The 17,422-nt window shown below is 45.8% G+C and overlaps 1 protein-coding gene across 4 annotated transcripts in view; it reads left to right on the top strand.

The window, feature by feature from the left end:
* The first annotated feature begins 3,590 nt into the window (after positions 1–3,590).
* The window catches only part of dock4b (dedicator of cytokinesis 4b), a 100,569-nt gene continuing 86,737 nt past the window's right edge, over positions 3,591–17,422 (top strand). For 2 of the 4 annotated variants that reach the window (XM_047336064.1, XM_047336063.1), the window contains exon 1: positions 3,593–3,864. In XM_047336064.1, the coding sequence (XP_047192020.1) occupies positions 3,828–3,864 (37 nt within the window). In that variant the 5' untranslated portion in view covers positions 3,593–3,827. Of the gene's footprint in view, positions 3,865–17,422 lie in introns of all 4 variants that reach the window. The other 2 variants (XM_047336065.1, XM_035620091.2) reach the window with 2 other exon arrangements.

The following is a 17,422-nucleotide window of genomic DNA, read 5'->3' as shown; positions in this document are numbered from 1 at the left end:
AGCGATGAAAAGACACTGATGGTTGGGTGGCAGAAATGCTGAGCTGTATCTTCAGAGCCCATCTGGGGAAGTGGAACTGTCTGTGGCTGCACTGCAGACTCCATCTTCCCTCCATCATCTGTGTGACACCCTGCGGGGAACATATGGGTGTCCCTGATGAAACCCTGAGCAGACATGACGAAATGTAACGGCTACGGGAATGGACGGGGGAAAGAGGAAAGGGAAGAGGAGATAAAAAGATGAAGGGAAGAAGATGGGGGCACCTGAGCAGAATGCTGGGTGACCTAACCTGCCCTCAGTCCACCATCATAATCCTTTCCCACTGTGACCAGTGAACAGAAATGCCAACTGTCATCCCTCTCCACCCTTTCATTCCCATCCTCCGCCACCTCAGCTGCCACCTCATCGTCCCTTGTCACTTCTCTTCAGATGTATGTGGGATAAGTATTTAGATGCAAGGGGATGCAAGGGGAGTGAAAACATTTTGTGAGGCTGTGGTCTTGACAATAACTGTACATCCTTTCTCAAAAAGATACAGAAAAACTGGCTCAAGCACCTCTAGAGTGGACGACTGTAATTATTTATCATTGTGATGTCCAATTAAGTCTGTGAAAAGCTACAGTTGATCCAAAAATGTTCGCATCTCTGCTTAACCAGAATTTCACATCCTCCTCGCCTACAAAACCCTTAATGGTGAGGCACCATCATATCTCAAAGCTCTCACGGTACCTGAGCACAACATTAGACCACTGCGCTCCCAGAATGCATTGTGGTCCCTATCTCCAAGAGCAGAATAGGAGGCAGAGCCTTCAGCTGTCAGACTCCTCTTCTGTTGAACCATCTTCCAGGAGGCAGACACCCACTCCACTTTTCTTTAAAAACTTTTTCTTTTTAATAAAGTATAGGGCTGGCTCAGGCTTGCCTTGAAACATTCCCTACAGGTATGCTGCTGTAGGCCTTTACTGCGGCTTTCTCCCTGAAAGCATTTAAATCCCATTAATGTATGTTGCTAACTTAGCTTCTTTCTGCCTCGCTATTTTTTGTGCTTTCTCATCTCTGTCCTGCAGGTATGTCTGTCTCCGGAGCTGCAGAGTCTGGATATGTGACTGCCCCCGTGATCACATTCAACACCCACTCCTACAATTAATATTATTGGTCTTATTATTATTTCAACTATTATTATTGTTATTACGATTCAGCTCTCTTTCATCCTTGCTATTACGATTCATCTCTCTCCTCCTTGCTATTTTTCTACTACAACTACTTATTTAAACTGAGTTTTCCTATTTCTTTCCTTATGACATGAGTCTCTGCAAATAGTATTGAAAAGAGTATTTGACTCGATGAGAAATGACAGCGGCTGAAGTTTGTACTTTTATTCACTGATGTAAAACGCAGTCTTATTTTCCACGTTCTAAAAGAGCACACTGGCTCCAGTCAGCTGTCCTCTCAGGGATGAATCCATGGGGTTTCTGTCTTACTTTACTCCCCGGTTTATGATTTATTCATATATAGAGTAGAACATTCCCCCACACACCCCGCCGCGCCCTGCGCCCGCAACCCCCCACCTCTCCAATCAGAAATAAATGGAAGGATGTGCAACTGTAAAATTGATCCAGCTCTGTTTTGTATTCCGCTTTTTAATTAAACATACAGTATATGTGGCATTTACTCTACTGTACATTTGTGTGTACAGTGAAATAAAAAAAGGGGGATGCCATGTGACCCATGACGCCCTGAGCTCACCTACAAAGCTGGCACCGTGCCTCAGGTTGCTTGCTTTTTCATGGCACATCCATTTATAATGCGCCATATAAACTACAAAGGTGGATGGGTAAGTGGACATGCAAACCAGCGATGAGGCAGAAAGAAAAGAGAGGCACATTTGACACTTCAAAGAATTTTAATGCCCCATTTGCTGCATGAGAAATGAATGTGCATCAGATTTTTTTTACAACAGAAATCCTTTGTACTCTAACAACACCAGCTACACCCAGACAGTAGATGAAAGTTGGTTTGGAAAAGGAAAGAAAAGGGAGGAAAAGAACATTTGAGTGATATGAGATGGTGAGGACAGCCTCCTTATAAAAAATGTGCGACAGCGGGTGCACACGCACTCAACCCAGACACAACGCAGCCATGTACAAACTCCCTCCCTCGTGCACGTGCACATATTGAGAGGTGTGTGTATAGAACTTTCATTTTGGTGGAACTCCCTCCAGTTTGCCGCTTCCTCCTCCTCACTCAGTCTCATGTATTTTTCATGCACTAGTCGTCCCAGTAGAAGGCCTGTGTGTGTGTGCATGAGAGGACTCTCTCCACTCTTACAAGGTCATGCAGTAGGCTACCATTATAATACTTCATAGTGTTTAGCATGAGGGAGAGACACACACAGCTTGCCATATAAACTACTGTGTTTAATCAGATTTTTTAAAATTTCTTTCTTAAAAAAAAAAAAAATCATCTTATGTCTTCTGCTCACCAGAGTGAACACCGAAATAACCGATAATTTTTTTTAGTCTCATGCAAAATCCTTTCACACCAGCTAGTCCGTAAACAAGAAGAGTCGATGTGAAGATAAGAAGATGTTACACATCCACGGCATAACAGGAGCCTTTATTGACGTCACTGCGTGCAACTACAAGTCCCAGAATGCTTCACCTTTGGTTTCTCGCTGCGAACGGCGGTGCCGCCGCGTTCACGTACTCCTCGGGAATGTGGCACTTCACTAGCTGAGCTCACTGGATTTATGAACAAGGGCTCCAAGCAGTAATAAAATGTGTCTGTTGGTTTTATAGTTATGTGGCAGGAGGAAGAGTTCTGCTGTAGATTTAATAAACTATTCAATGTGACAACCATTTGTTTGGTAGTAGCCTAATTAATGTGGACACGCGGGGGTGTTGTCATCAATTGTGTTTACTTAAAAGCTAGGCTACATTTCTACTTTAGTTAAAACAGGTAGTACAGTATAAGTATGGACTGGTCCACAAGATATTCACCAGGCCTGTGGTTTATTAGCTCACATTTTTCTATTTTAAAAAAAGGGGTTAAGCCTAGTGCTACTAGCCTTTTATGCTAGTATCCGTTTTAGCCTTAACGTGTGACAACTCGCTGAACTTTGTCAAATGTTTTTATTTTAAGTCAACCTCATGTCACTAACACACACAAACTAGCAATATCCAAAGACTTGGAAGTGTCATTTCTTAACCTGCACAAACATCCGTGATAGGCTTAATGCTTGTTCGTAAAGGAAATGGCAAACCACTCGTGAGGTACACTCACAGAATGGAAACATAGTCCATAGAATAATCTATTGAATGGGGGGGGGGGGGGGGGGGAACCCATCATATGCAGCTTATTAGACTGTTCTAAAGGGGGATCTTTTTTCACAGATAGGACCTTGCGAGTGCTTCATGTACTGGAGCAATGGAGCAGGAAACGATAAATGAACGGCAACAACAGACACAGTGGATGAATTGTAAACATCAGAGTGCAGGGCCTTCCAAGTGCGCTGTCCCGGTGGTCGTCCCGTCTCCCACTGCACGTGAAGGCAGCACGTGTCCGCACCACCACCACCTCCTCTACCGGCAGCAGCAGAGGCAGCGGCGGCGGCAGCAGCAGCTCCCTCTCTCTCTCTCTCTCCCTCTCTCTCTCTCCCTCTCCCTCTCCCTCTCTGCCTCCGTCTGTAACCCAAACAATGACTCCTGCCACAGACCGGAGGAGGACAGCACGCCAGTAGAATGCGTTCGCCGGCGCCGAGAGCCTGCATTTCGCTGCCACTCCGAGCCCTCACGTAGAAAAAAAAAAATCCGTGCCCACCGTGAAACATGTGGATACCTACTGAACACGAGAAATACGGCGTCGGTAAGTTGTTTATCCCCTTCGCGTCGTGTGTGTGTGTGTGTGTGTGTGTGTGTGTGTGTGTGTCCAGTTGCAGGGCATGTGTTAATTTATGTGTAGAGGTGAACTGGCTCCCTCGACAGATGATTTGCGCCAGTGCGAACTGTTTCACTGAGTGATGTGTGTGTGTGTGTGTGTGTGTGTGTTTTACGTAAGGCAGCATCGGTCCGTGATGATGAGAGCTTGGATTTCATCCGACTGCCACATCGCAGAGCACTAGGTCGTCGATGTGACCCCCCACGGTTTTGCCAAATGAACTGCCTCTTTCAGATTTTTTTTTTTTTTTTTTTTTTGCCCTATTTCTGTCGGGGACCGATCTCTGCTTTGACCCAGGAGTGTTGTGTAGCCGCTGTTGTGTCTGTTTGAATGGGAAGGAGGAGGCGACGGGGGTTGGATCAGCTGCTTACCACGATCAGCCTGTGTATTCTCTACCTCTGCTTAACCCTAGAAAGAAAGGCAAATCTGGACGACACGCACACACACACACACACACACACACACACGCACACGCACACACACAAAGAGAAATCGTTTCTGAAATATGTTGTGTGTCTCCTCTCTGAGTGCATTGTTCCAGGCTCTGCATCGGTGAAGTGAGACAAACAAGCGACAACAACGTGACCTCAGCCAAATAAGGGGATGAAGAAGAAAAAAAAGAAAGAAAAGAAAATAGAATGAGAAATCCCACACGGACTTTGTTCTGTGTTGGTGTGTGTGGTAGGAATTTCTTCTTTACGCACGGAAAAGAAGAAGGGCTCATTGAGATGCGGCCGCTGAGAGGCGGCTTTAATATCTCATAATAATATTCCCTAGAGATCTTGGCCTGCTCTCTCTCTGTGTGTGTGTGTGTGTGTGTGGTGCTCTGGTCCCTACTACATGATCCCACGGCCCATGAAAAACCAGCCAGTAATCATTTTGTAATGATCTTGCAAGGATGCCAGAGAAAAAAAAAAGTGGCCTTGCAAAGATCTCTCAAAACTGATGAAGCTGGTATTCGATGAGTGCTAAATCATTTTGATTATACACCCCCCCCCCCCTTACTGTTCTTGCTTCCCTGTGTGTGTATCCCGTGCGGTTGCATAATAAGGCTCCGCAGGCTCTCATAAATGCCGCCTCTAGTACTTAAATTGCACTAGGTGCCACCTTGGCACCCGTGACCTCAAATCAGTGAGGCACTGCGAACCAGAAACTCGCCTTTGGCCTCCCCCCCCCCCCCCCCCCTCCCGTCACACTCTGCAGTCAGGTCACTTGACCAGCTCTGTTAAATTTTCCCCCTGGTAGAGACTTGTTTCCTTTTACCCCGTCTGTGTAAGTGCGAGACCTGACATCAAGTGACTGTGCGAGTTATATTCTATTACTCTTAATCCTACCCAGTGCAGATTTCCCTGCAGCCCACATGCTTACATATTTTGATTGAGTGAGAGATTGATTCGTTCCTTTCGGGCCACTTAAATCCATTTCCTCCTGTCAAAGTTCACTTGGCTGGATAACAGGAGGACGTTTATTTTGAAGGCTAAATACTCACCATTGTCCCCAAACTGCGAAAGAAGGGGCCTTGTTAATTGGATTAGGGCTCTTTATCCCTTTCCCCCTCAACAACAGCAATAAGACTCTTTTAATTGGCTCTGATTTATTTTTTAAGACATGTTTTGGCAGCGTTGCGCTTCCTTGTGGCCTGGTCCCCTTTTTTTCTTTTGAGGAAGGAAATAGTGTGTTTTCCTGTTGTGAAATTCAGGTTACATGATCCACAAGAACACACCCAAATATGTGTGTGGCGGCACAGGCTAGTTTTCAGTTATGATTACAGTGGAGTGTATAAGGTTAAGATGAGTTGACGTGCTTTTGATCTGCGGTTTTGTTTGTACTCTATAGTTTATCTATCGGTGTCTGAATGAATATCCTTCATTCTGTTGTGGATCAGTAGACTTGTGCTTAAGCGGGCAACATAAGGCTACAGAATAAGTAGCTTGTAAGATTCTTTTGCCTGATCCTGCTGGAGGACAAAGGTATTCCTTTACTGTCACACTCAAAGACAAGGTGAAAATCCAACCTGTCGTGGTTGGGATTCTGTTAAAATATGGGGAGCAACACCACGCATCCTGTCACACAAATTGGAAGAGTGATCTAGAGAGAACCCGTTCCAATTGCCAGTCGCACCCTGAAATGTGTCTGAATGTCGGATTTTCAGTTTCAGAAAGTTACTTGTCGGACGGGGCCTCACTACAGTTCATATGCCGGAAAGATGAAAGGGCCCAGTGTTTACAACGCTTTTTGACCATTATCAAAGCCTCATACTGACTTACACCGATGCCTTGATTCTCAGCACAAAAGATTCCCAGAAAACCCTTATTTGAACAATTTAATATTTGTCAAATGATCTGATGAATTCAGTTAAAATTTTCACGTTTAGCATGGTTGTTGCAATGTTGTTACACATGCCATCAACTTGTCACCTAGTTGTTCCCTTGTTTCGCAGGGGAAAGGGATGACCAAATGTTAATCCTTGTGTTGAAACAACCTCACGCCAGTTAATGAGCATTGATCCCCAGATTTAATCTCACCCTAAATTATTCATGCCAGCAGGAGGAACAGCTCTTGTGGCTGAACACTACTTGAAATGGCATCGGGTAACTTCACACCTCAACAGAATTAGTAGTTTCTCTACGCAGACCAGTTGGCCTCTCCGTGAATATCCTCGGTGTAGAATTGCGATGACGTCTAAATATTAGCACAAGCAAATCCCCACCGTAGCCATTTTAAATGCGATCTCCTCGAGGTGCTTTCAGCGAACACTTTAGCCCCTTTTGACAGGGAGGCAGGCCAACCAAAAGGGGCTTGGAATTCCTCGGATCCCTGAACATTTGATCTCGGGGCCAAATCGAGACGAGATCAGAATGTCTCGCTGCGTAATTGGAAGGTTGCGGCGTTTGATGTCGATTCGCCTTACTGGCGATGCAGGGCCCGGGGAGGACGGGGGGGCCTCCGCCATTGATGAAATATGAATGGGCTCTCGGTGAACGAGTAGCGGTAGTGATTGCTGGTTTGCATCCTGAAGCAAGAAGGGTGGGAGATTGACGAGATGATGTTAATATCTGATTCCTTAATGGACTTTGCTGAGCTTGGGATGTAGAGACATTAGATGGAGCCAACAGGGAGTATCTGTTGTGTCACCATCGCGCAAAAGTTAGACGATGCGGAATTGACATCTAGGATGATGCTTTTCCTCAAGTGGATGATGGGTAATCTGTCCCAGATGTGACCGGAGACAAACACGCTTTGACTCAGCCACTGACTGCGGAAAATACTTGAGGCTGCATCGTGTGTCATGTTTGAAGACAGTGAATGTCAAGTTGATGCTGCAGACGGACAGTGAGTGAGGCCTTTCTCCTCATTAAGGCCGTTTGGTACGGCCGGTCAAGCGTGTCATTGCTCATCATAATTTAGAAAACATAATTAAACCATTTTAACGAGCTGGTTTTGATCCGTGTTGCGTGCAGCTCCAGTCCCGCCGCCAAAAGGTTGATTGGAGAAGCTTGATTTCAGTGTGTAACCCTGTTCAGTTCTTCGACCGCCGTGGAAAGAAAAAGAAGCAACTGGCTCTATTAGATGGAAAACAGAAGGGAGCTGCGGCCTGATTGAATGGCCCGGGGCCGATGTCGGGCCTGGGGCTTCGCTGCTCTCCCATGGTTGACATTGCTGGTTCCTCCCTTGGGGGGATGTCGCTCAGGTTGATGAAGAGCGAAAGAGGTGGGTGTAGGGGGAAGGGGGCGGGAGTGGTGCTGGCGCGTGTCAGGGGTGCACTCATTGTCGGGGGCATCCACCCTGCCCTGTCATCCCAGATTCAATCCCCTCCCTCCCCCCTCCACCCCCATAGGGGATTAGCAGGTTGTTTTGGTGCGCCCTGAGGCCCATTCCTCCATTATACCCATGATTCCCGAAAGCAGCGAGCCCCGATGTATGGGAGAAAGTGGGGGGTGGGGGCGTGGCGAGTTGAAGCCATACCAGCTTGTAATTGCCTCTCGCCGGCCGCCTTGTCTCCATCTGCAGCGATAGCTACCCTTCTCCTCTGTGTACACACACACACACACACACACACACACACACACACAAACACATACACACACACACACACACAAATCCGGTGCAATCGTTCAGCAGGGAAGGAGACTGCGACGCTCCCCTCGCGAAATGGACAGATGCAGTAAAATAATAACAATAATAAAAACAGAGAAAGCCAGCAGAGTTAATCACCAAACCCACTGCCACACACACACACACACACACACACACACACACACACACACACACACACACACACACACACACACTGTTCCCCTGGTGAATGCATCATCTCTGGGTTAAATAAATCTCTGTGGACACGTGGCATATGACGGGGCTCAGTGTGTGTTTTGTTCACGGCTGATTCCCCTCCGACAATAATTGCGATTGTAGCACAAACACACGGTCCAAGACGTTTGTGTTTTTCAATTAAATCATGCTCCATTTAATATGGAGCCCCTCAATTAGGAAAGAAAACACCCCCCGAAAACACGCAAACACTGTCTGTTAGTTTGGACTCAGCAACACAAGACATGGGAGATGGAGACGATTGTGCGACCTCAGCTATGCATCTGGTGAAATCAAAAATTGATTTGCCTCCTTTTTGAGCTTTTTTCTTCCCTACACACACACACAAACACAAACACCACAGGGACACCCATGTGATCCTATTGGAGTTGGTGACACAAACAAACCAATATGCTGTAATTGTCTCTCCACATCCACGTATAATGTGGCAGCTGCAGGGAGCTGTCCTGCTTTTTCCACTCGGCGTCTATGTTGCTCGCTGTAGGGAGACGATTCTTCTACTCGGACATGGCCCAGTGATTTCCAGTTTACCAGAGTGCGTCTGGCAATTGTAATGGCCATTATTTCACATATGGTTGACAGAAATTATTAGCGTCATATGCTTGTCTCCCTGGCGATCACTAATACCCTTCTCCGGGGCTCGTTTGTGCACTGTTGGTTTTAGGGTTGAAACTAATAATTATTTTTCAGTATTGATTAATCCGGTAGTTTAATTACTTGTTCTATAAAGTGACTTGTTCATTTCAGTCAGAGGAGTTCGTTGTCAGACTCACCACATGTGATGACGTCAAGGCCCGCTCACACAAAGAACCTGGCAAACAAAATTATCTTCTGGTTTTAGGTTGTGAGATTTTCTTTGTTTTCGAAAAGAACTGAAAGAAATTTGTGGCTTTTGGAGAAATAAAAACCTTTCCCCCCCTGCTGGCTTTACAGTTATGCACTACTCTGTGCTTTTGTGTAGTGGGCCTGGTGTGTTGTAGTATGGTTGTGGTTTCCCCTTCCTCGATATCAATTCCGTGATCCCTGCGTGAGAGAGGTTAATGGGATATGTCCCATCAGGAATTCAGCAGCTTAACTGATCAGTAGCGCTCCTGTAGTGGAGGCGGGTGCAGCGTGTGCACGTGTGTGTTTTTTTTTCATTTGCGTGGGCCATGGGGGGGTGGGGGCGAAAAATGACTGACATGCCATTTTCATAAATGAAGGGTGTTTGTCGGTGACAATAACTGTGATGGGCGGGTGAGAGGATCTGTTTATGCGTCAAGGCGCTTGTTTCCTTTTTTTTGGGGTGGGGGTCCTCATTTACACCAGAAAAAATGATCGCTTGCGCAGGTCCAGCATCAGTTATCCATGTCCCGTGGCTGTAATCCAGGCTCGCGTGTATTGACCATAAAGGAAGTGTACATTGATTTGTGCGAGCGTTTGTGTGGATGACCCAGTGCATCGTTCTGACCCCCGAGCCTTTTTATTTTCCCCATAAACTTCACTTTAGTCAGAGTTACCAAAACCAGTGTGCTCAATTCATTATTAACGTGCTAATAAAAGGGAACGGTTATGGTCTGTTCAGGTTTAATCTTAAACCCATTAATGGATTATTGATGGCTAATTAAGTGTCAAGCCTTGCTTAAAGGACATATGCATAATTTAAGAAAGCGAAGGGCTAATGGTCGCGGATGTATCTGTCCTCAATCACCCTGTTCACTCTTGAACGTAGAATTAGCCTCTAACACTGTGATTCACACAGTCACAGTGGGCGATGTGCAACCGGAGGAGACTGGTACAGATCATTTTGGTTCAGTTCTTTGTTTTGCTCATGCAGTTTAATCTATTTCCCGCCTGTACTGGGGCAGGTTTGGTTTTTCTCTCCGGTCATCTCATCTTTTTCTCTTCGTCTTGCGCTGTTTTTTTAACGTTTTTAACTCCAAACTTGACACATTTGGATACTGTACATAGCCACTCAGAAATGCCAAAACAACAGAAACAAACTTTGTACTGAGCAGGACATTTTTCAACTGAAAACCAAACTTTTCACTTGATCTCTCTTGTACAAACTATGTCATTGTGTCATTGTTGCTAAACTATCTCCTATATAAGATATAGAGACATCTTCTGCATATCTGTACTGCTAATATTTCTTACTTCATCATCAGCTGACATATGTATCTGCGAGGAGTTGGACGATGTACCAGCCTGGCACAATTTTTTGGTTGGTCTGCACTGGAGAGTATCAACTAATTGTGTTCGTAGTTTAGAGTTTCAAAAGTATTCAAATGTTTTGTCAGGTCATATTTTACCGCTTCCCTTTCTAACTTGTCAGTTTCCTGGTGTATTGGTTTGGCCAAGTGTACTGTTGCTTTGTTTTGGCTTGTTTTGGTATATGACAAAAAGTATAACCGTTACACATGAGCTTTAAAGATCTGATGCTCCACACTACAACTCTAAAGTGTTTTTAAAACTGCATCCAAAACATCAGATTTTAGTAGGATATACTAAGCTTAGTGTGGATGGACGGACCCGACAGAAGACTAAAGATGCATTAGTGGACATGGCCTAAAGTACCAGGATACTTCCAATAAAAATTATACCCTTGAAAAAGTATATAGCTCTGCTAAGTTCCTCGTAAAAGCATGTCACCGAGGACACTGTCAGGAGTTTATCAGCAGGGAGATTTTCAGGATCAGGATTAATGTCAGCCAGAGAGATGTAAACAGAGGAAGAGAGAGGAAGGCCTTCAGACAGAAAGCTGGTGGGTACCATTGCTTGACCTTCACTGGGTGTTGTCCACACGACCTGGCCTCATCTGTTCCCTCTCTCCTTCTATTTTTGTTTCGCAGTGTGTCAATTAAATGGAAACGTCTTTGTGTTTCCGTTGCACTGAATTGGTTTTCCTTGGGTTCAATGTTGCCACCGTTTGTTTCCCTCTTTCCGCTCCCTTTCCACCCTCCCGCTCATTCCCTTGGAGTGAACTGTTTCCAGAGACAGCAGGTCACACTGCGATGACCCTTACCTAGCTTTCTGCCTCTTTTTTTTCTTCATCTATCACTCATTCCTTCCTTTTCTGTCTGGCTTTTTCTCTCCCCATTCCTTATTTCTACTAGCCCACTTCTTTCTATCTGCGCTGCAGTCTGTTCGACCTTTATCTATCTTCCACATGTCTCTTTCTTTTTTTTTTACTCTCCCCTCCTCCTGAATCCAAAACTCAACCTGCCCCAGTTATCCACAGTTACTATGTGTGTTTGCCTCTTATGTGTTTATTCATTCAAGCGTACATGCATATCTGTGGCAATGCTCTTCTGTGTGCATCTAATATACACTTGTGTTGTATTTTTAGGGGGTGTGTGCTTGCAGCAGCCCCAGTGGACTGCAAGTCTGAGGATGATAAAGGACTAAAGGGGCTTTGGAGTAGAGTTGTAGCCACAGTAGACTGGTTACTCTGCTCCTTGTCACATACCGCCAAACACGTTTTCTGTAAATGGATGCAAAATGTATCAGGTGAGCTGGTTTTAGTGAAGATCAGTTCAGAAACGACAATGGAAACCCCTCTCAAATACTGGGATTGCGCGCACACACACACACACACACACACACACACACACACACACACACACACACACACACACACACACAGCGCAGGTATGTCACATTAGTGGTGTATATTGACAGTTGACTCAAGGGCTGAACAGTGACATTGATCGGTTTATATCCCTCGCTGTCTTGTGTGAGATTGAACTGTTTTTCCTGTCTCCATCTCAATCTCTCTGTCTTTATGAAGATCACACTGGGAGGTTCCGCTGATGCCTGGCTGATTTCTGGGCATCGGTCTCTCTGACCTTGGCTGCTGTTTGCCCCCCCCCCCCCCCATAACCTGCTCACTGTGTACGGTTGAATCAGTGTATGTACGGATTCTGCATTCGCTGTCTTTGAGGTTCGTGGTTGGAGCGGGCAAGCGATCTGTTTCCTGCTCTCGCTGTGCCGTCGAGATGAGGGCCTGGCACTCCCCTGCATGTCAACCTGCTGCATACGCGGTTCTGGCTCGCCGCCCGTCCTCCACACTTCTCCTCTGTCGGTCCCCTTACTTCCTCTCTCTCTCTCTCTGCCCGCGCACAGGAAGGCCAGTTTAATGTCAGGTTGACTTTCAAAGGGGCTTTTCATCGCAGCCCACTGTTGCTCGCTTGCTCGCTTTCGTCACGCCTCCAGTTTTTCATTCAATTTGAAGAGACTGAAGTGTTCAGGCCAATTGCAATTGATTTTTTTGGGGAATGCAAGACTGCTCAGACGATTGAAATAGCTTTATTCTATAGACGAAGAAGCTATAGGATGGTAAAGTATTCTGCATCCCCTTGAAATGGTTTCTCTTCATTTAGATTTATGCGGCAGGGTTACAAATTTGAAATGGGATTTACTCCAATCTCCGCGACAAAGCTCCAATACATAATTACTTCGAAACTGACTGGCTCTCCCCCGCTAAATGATTCGTATGAATTCCCAAATTAATTGTGTGGGCATTGTAGAGTGCTGCTGCCTCACAGAGTCTGTTTAATTCATCAGGTTGACTAAACCTCCAACTGCGACCCAGTTCACTTCTTACGACTCCTCTCTTCAACCCAGTCTCTCAGCGGGGACTGTTCCTATTTGGAATGTTTATCCAGTTAAGAGGAAAGCCTTCAAACCATGCGGAGACAGAAACAGATTTCTTTGTTAAGCACTTGTCTAGAATCAATAAGCCCCCCCCGCCACCAAACATCTGAGCCGATGGATCACTTGAAGTTTTGTTTGTCTGAAGGAAGAAGACCAAGTGTCTTCCCGCTTCTTGCCTCTTATCGTTGATTGAATGGGGCCTTTTCAGCATTCTCCCAGCAACACCAAATGTTGGCATCGCAGTGCGTTCAGTTGTTGGGTTTATTTGCTTTGTTTGTGCGCCTTTGCTACGAGTTGCATTGGGGATTCCTTCATTTTTTATTATTTTAAAGGCGGGGAAAGAAAAACCCAGCCTACAAAATCACCAGAACTGCAAAGAGATTGACATTGAATGTGTTTCCCTGCTGTTAAAGGGGAGTTAGATGAGAGAATTGATACCCCTCTCACGTCTGTATGCTAAATATATAGCAGGAGCAAGCAGATGGTTAGATTAGCTTAGCATAAAGACTGGAAACAGCTTGCCTGGCTCAATCATAACTCAGTCCACCTCTTGTTCGGATCGAGTTACGATCAAAACAAGATCATAACTCAATCCGAACAAACAAAAATAGAAAACTTCATAAAAAGTGAATAGGCCCAGGCCAACTTCCACTTAACTTCCCAAGCTTTTCCTTATGCGAGGCTGTGCTAATCGTTTGATAGCTATGGCTTGTGGTGTCATTCTTCTCATCTAACTCTAGGCAGGAGAAGGGAACAAGCATATGTTCCCTTAATATTACTCTTTTCCTTTCATGAGAACGTAGAAGCTGCACCAGCTCTCAGATAACACAAAGCAACACATCACAAAACCAGACATCGGGGTCATTCCCAGCTCTGGTATCGGTTTCCTGTCTGCCTACAGGGCACTACCAAAAACAGACAACATCCAGTCACGCTGGGATCGGCTCGAGTGCCCCCCATTTGCCACAGGCCTAATCTCTCTCTCCAAGCATCCACCTGGTGGCTTTTTTTCCCCTCCAGTCCACCAGTCATGCCCTCAGGGGAGGGAGTCGGAAGAACTAAAAGCGGAAAGTGGCGCTGCTGCTAAAAGTGGTTGAAATGGATCCCCCTTTGTGTGGGGGCGAGAGGGGAAATGCGAAGGAACCCCCCCCCCCCCCCCCCCCCCCCCAGCGTGGCAGCCTTTTGTGCTGGGAGTAAAAGCACATGGTCTTTGCCGATGATCGCGAACGGACACCTAGGGCTGTCGGTTCTGTACGGCCAAAGAGATGAAGCAGAGGATATGTATTGTTTGTATGTATGATAGGTATGCGCACAACTGTGATCCTGTAGTGCCTTTCTCAGTGGAGGGTTCTCATGCCCTGTGAGGCCCCTGGCTATTCTTGCTAACAAGCAATTTGTGTCGAGAGCAGGCCTCAGATAAAATATACAGACGCTGCCTTGGAAATGGAGTCCTGGATGCCAGTTAGAAATTGCCCACATCTACTGGTATTTATTGTGAAAGACTAAAAATGGTTTTGTTGGTCAAGTTAAAAACATTTAGATTGTATTGGTTTCTTTTTTTATTCCCAAGGGCATCGGAAAATAGCATCACTGTCCAGTAAGATGTATTTTACCGGTAGACTAATCTGTGTTCTGTTAATGGATCAATAATGGAAATCTCTTTTTGGATCACGTATCCTCCTACCTATTTGTCTACTGCCTAATGACCTGTCACTGGATGCTTTTTGACCTTGATGGTCACCGCCAAGCCCAGTATCATCTTTCAGTCTTTGAGCACTTTGAGCTCGAAGAAAGGCGCTTTCATGTTGTTTCATTAGTTTTAAGTTGAAAGGGTAGCGATGAGGATAGCTCAACAACAGTGATTCATGACTCTGGTCTTTGAAACATGAATCCCATCCTCTCGACTTTGTTTACGCAGCACCTCAGGAGGTGGCTTGTGCGCAGCTACGGCAGCGAAAGGAGTCGTATTCCTCTTCCATCTCCCACAAAAGATAAACTTGATTGGAGTAGCGAAGAGCAAGATGCGTTCTTCGCCGGCGACGATACGAGTGAGTGGTGAACATGCCTCGGCAGCTGTCGGAGCTGAGGCAGGACCACAGCTTGTCTTCCTCCCTGTCCTTCTTTCGCTTCACTCGGAGCAGCTCGGGCCCTCTGCCGCGGCGTGCTGACATAATGAGTATGTGGATGCTAAAAATACTGACGCACAAAACGGAGCATGCTGCACTGCACACGCTTATGGCATATGTTATAGCACGGCTGCTGATGCTGCTGTTGTCTGCGGTTATCTAAGGCAGAAAAAGAACAAGGGTAAGGCCTTTTGATACGAAAAAAAAAGTGTTACCTGTACTTTACATAAGTTAATTCAAAATTGAGTGCAGATCCAGTTCTTGCTGGATCTACAGGTACAAGGATGTGCTCAGTTTGACATTTTCATAACATTCGGCAGCTTCCTCTCCTCCAGTTCAAAGGTTAGTGTGGTAATGGTAGTGATTGAATGGGCTTGGATCCAGGCCATTGATTTGCAGGGGGAATGTTTCCAGGCATCATCAGTGGTGATGCGTCATACGTAAGCCCCCCCCCCCCAGACCTTCATCTGGACTGCAGCCATAATCCTCTTTGTACAGTCTATCCTAGTGTACCAGTAACCTTACTATAACCTCACCGACAGTGGCTGGCTTTGGCTGTGCCTGTGATTCATATAGCTGTGGGAATGTATATAAGCATATGCAAACATGTGACATCCCCTAGGAATATAGTAGAGCATGAGGCTGGTCTCTTACTGTATATTATTTTTTGATTTCACTGAAATACTTAAGAATATGAGAACATAAGTGCTTTGTTGGATGATACTAATTTCATTTTGTTGACTTACACATGCAGCCAATACATATCATATATTGTATACAACAAGAAGGGCTTAAAGGATTCATAGTTTATGTAAAAACAAAGTTGTAATTTTCTTTTGATCGACTGTTGATGGATTGTTTCAGCCCTCCATACATTTGTAATATTGCGGCATACATCTGTGTCAGGAAAATACACTTACAAATATTGCGATGGTTAGTGCACGTGATTAAAAAAAATGTATGTGACCAGAATAACTGTAAACAATATCTTTCATAAGCAGGATAAGTTAAGTTGTCAGTTTATGTAACAGGACATTAAACGTCTCCAGACAATTGACGACGGGGATTGTTAACCGATACACCGGTGCATCACTGATAATGTTTATGCACTCACTGTCCCAAATCATCGCGTGCCCGGCTTTACTCACTAAAGGAAATGTGAAGGGAGAGAAATGAAAAGGAAAAGAGAGGTGGAGATGGAGTGGAGAGAGATATAGTGAGGCGGAGAGAATCAGACGGATACAGAACGGTGATGGCTGATGGGCTGTCAATTGCCGGGTCCGCACGGAGTTCCTCCCTGAGCGGAGCTGCCACGGGTGGCAGAGCCGCCTCCCCATGTGTGTGTGAGTGTCTCTGTATCTGTATCTGCCCGTTTTGTGTTTCAGGAACTCTTTTCTCTACTGCTCATTAGAATCTTTATGCACCCCCTTTCCCCTGGGGAGCACGCAGACATTGAACGGGGCGCGCAAATGAGGCTACCTTTCTACTTTGTATAATGGTGTTCCCTCGCAAACTAGGGGAGGAGTAAAACAAAGATGAAATTAATCACTCCGGCCCCCATCCCTCCCCCTCGTCTCTCGCCCCCCTCTTCAAGTTCTGAGCTCCTGCAGACTTTTTAACTAGTTTCATTTAATTACAGAGTAGTCGTTGACCTAAATTGGGAAACTGGGGCGTGTTTTTTTTCTCTCTCTCTCTCTTTCGCCAGCCCCCCCTCCAACTTTCTTACACCACTCTATTGACTTTGTCTGTGTGGACCCCGAGCACGTGCAAATTAGCCGTCACTTTGACACTCTCGCTCTCCGTGTCCGCTCCGCCTCTGCCTTGCCGCTGCGTCTGAACAGGCCTAGCCCCGAATTAGCCGGAGTCGAGCTAAAAGTACATGGCCACAGCTTCTTCTTCTCCTCCCAATTTAATCTGGAGAGTATGCATGCAGGGAATAGGGCAATCTCGACAGCCGTGAAACAAATTGGAGAGCAGCCTCTTTGTTCGCACCGATGTGCACAGTAATGGACAAGATTAAGGCAAAGTGTGAGGCAAACTCCTCGAGCTAGAGCAACATCTCAGAGGAGGCACCAGGGGGTTTTCTGCTGTGACAGTTGAGTACCGGTTAATTATTTTCATAGTGCAAGATGGCTTGAGTGGCTACTCGCTCCTCTCCCTCTGTGTCTTCCCCGCTCGATGTAGGCCTTGGCTCTGTGATTTCCTACGTGGTTTGCTTTGACAAACACAGCGCCGCTCCGCTCTCCCTTTTGCTCGAGATTGATTCCTTAAAGAAGCCGGTCCAAACCATGGTGGTTCTCTCTTTCTCTCTTTTTTTTTTGTTCTTCATTTCTTCAAGCCCAAAGTTGTCCGACCCCAGGAATAATCCTCCATGATCCACCAATGGCATGCTG

The sequence above is a fragment of the Scophthalmus maximus genome, chromosome 12 (genome assembly GCF_022379125.1).
Source record: "Scophthalmus maximus strain ysfricsl-2021 chromosome 12, ASM2237912v1, whole genome shotgun sequence".
NCBI classification, from domain to species: domain Eukaryota; kingdom Metazoa; phylum Chordata; class Actinopteri; order Pleuronectiformes; family Scophthalmidae; genus Scophthalmus; species Scophthalmus maximus.
This window is presented reverse-complemented; position numbering and strand designations above follow the sequence as displayed.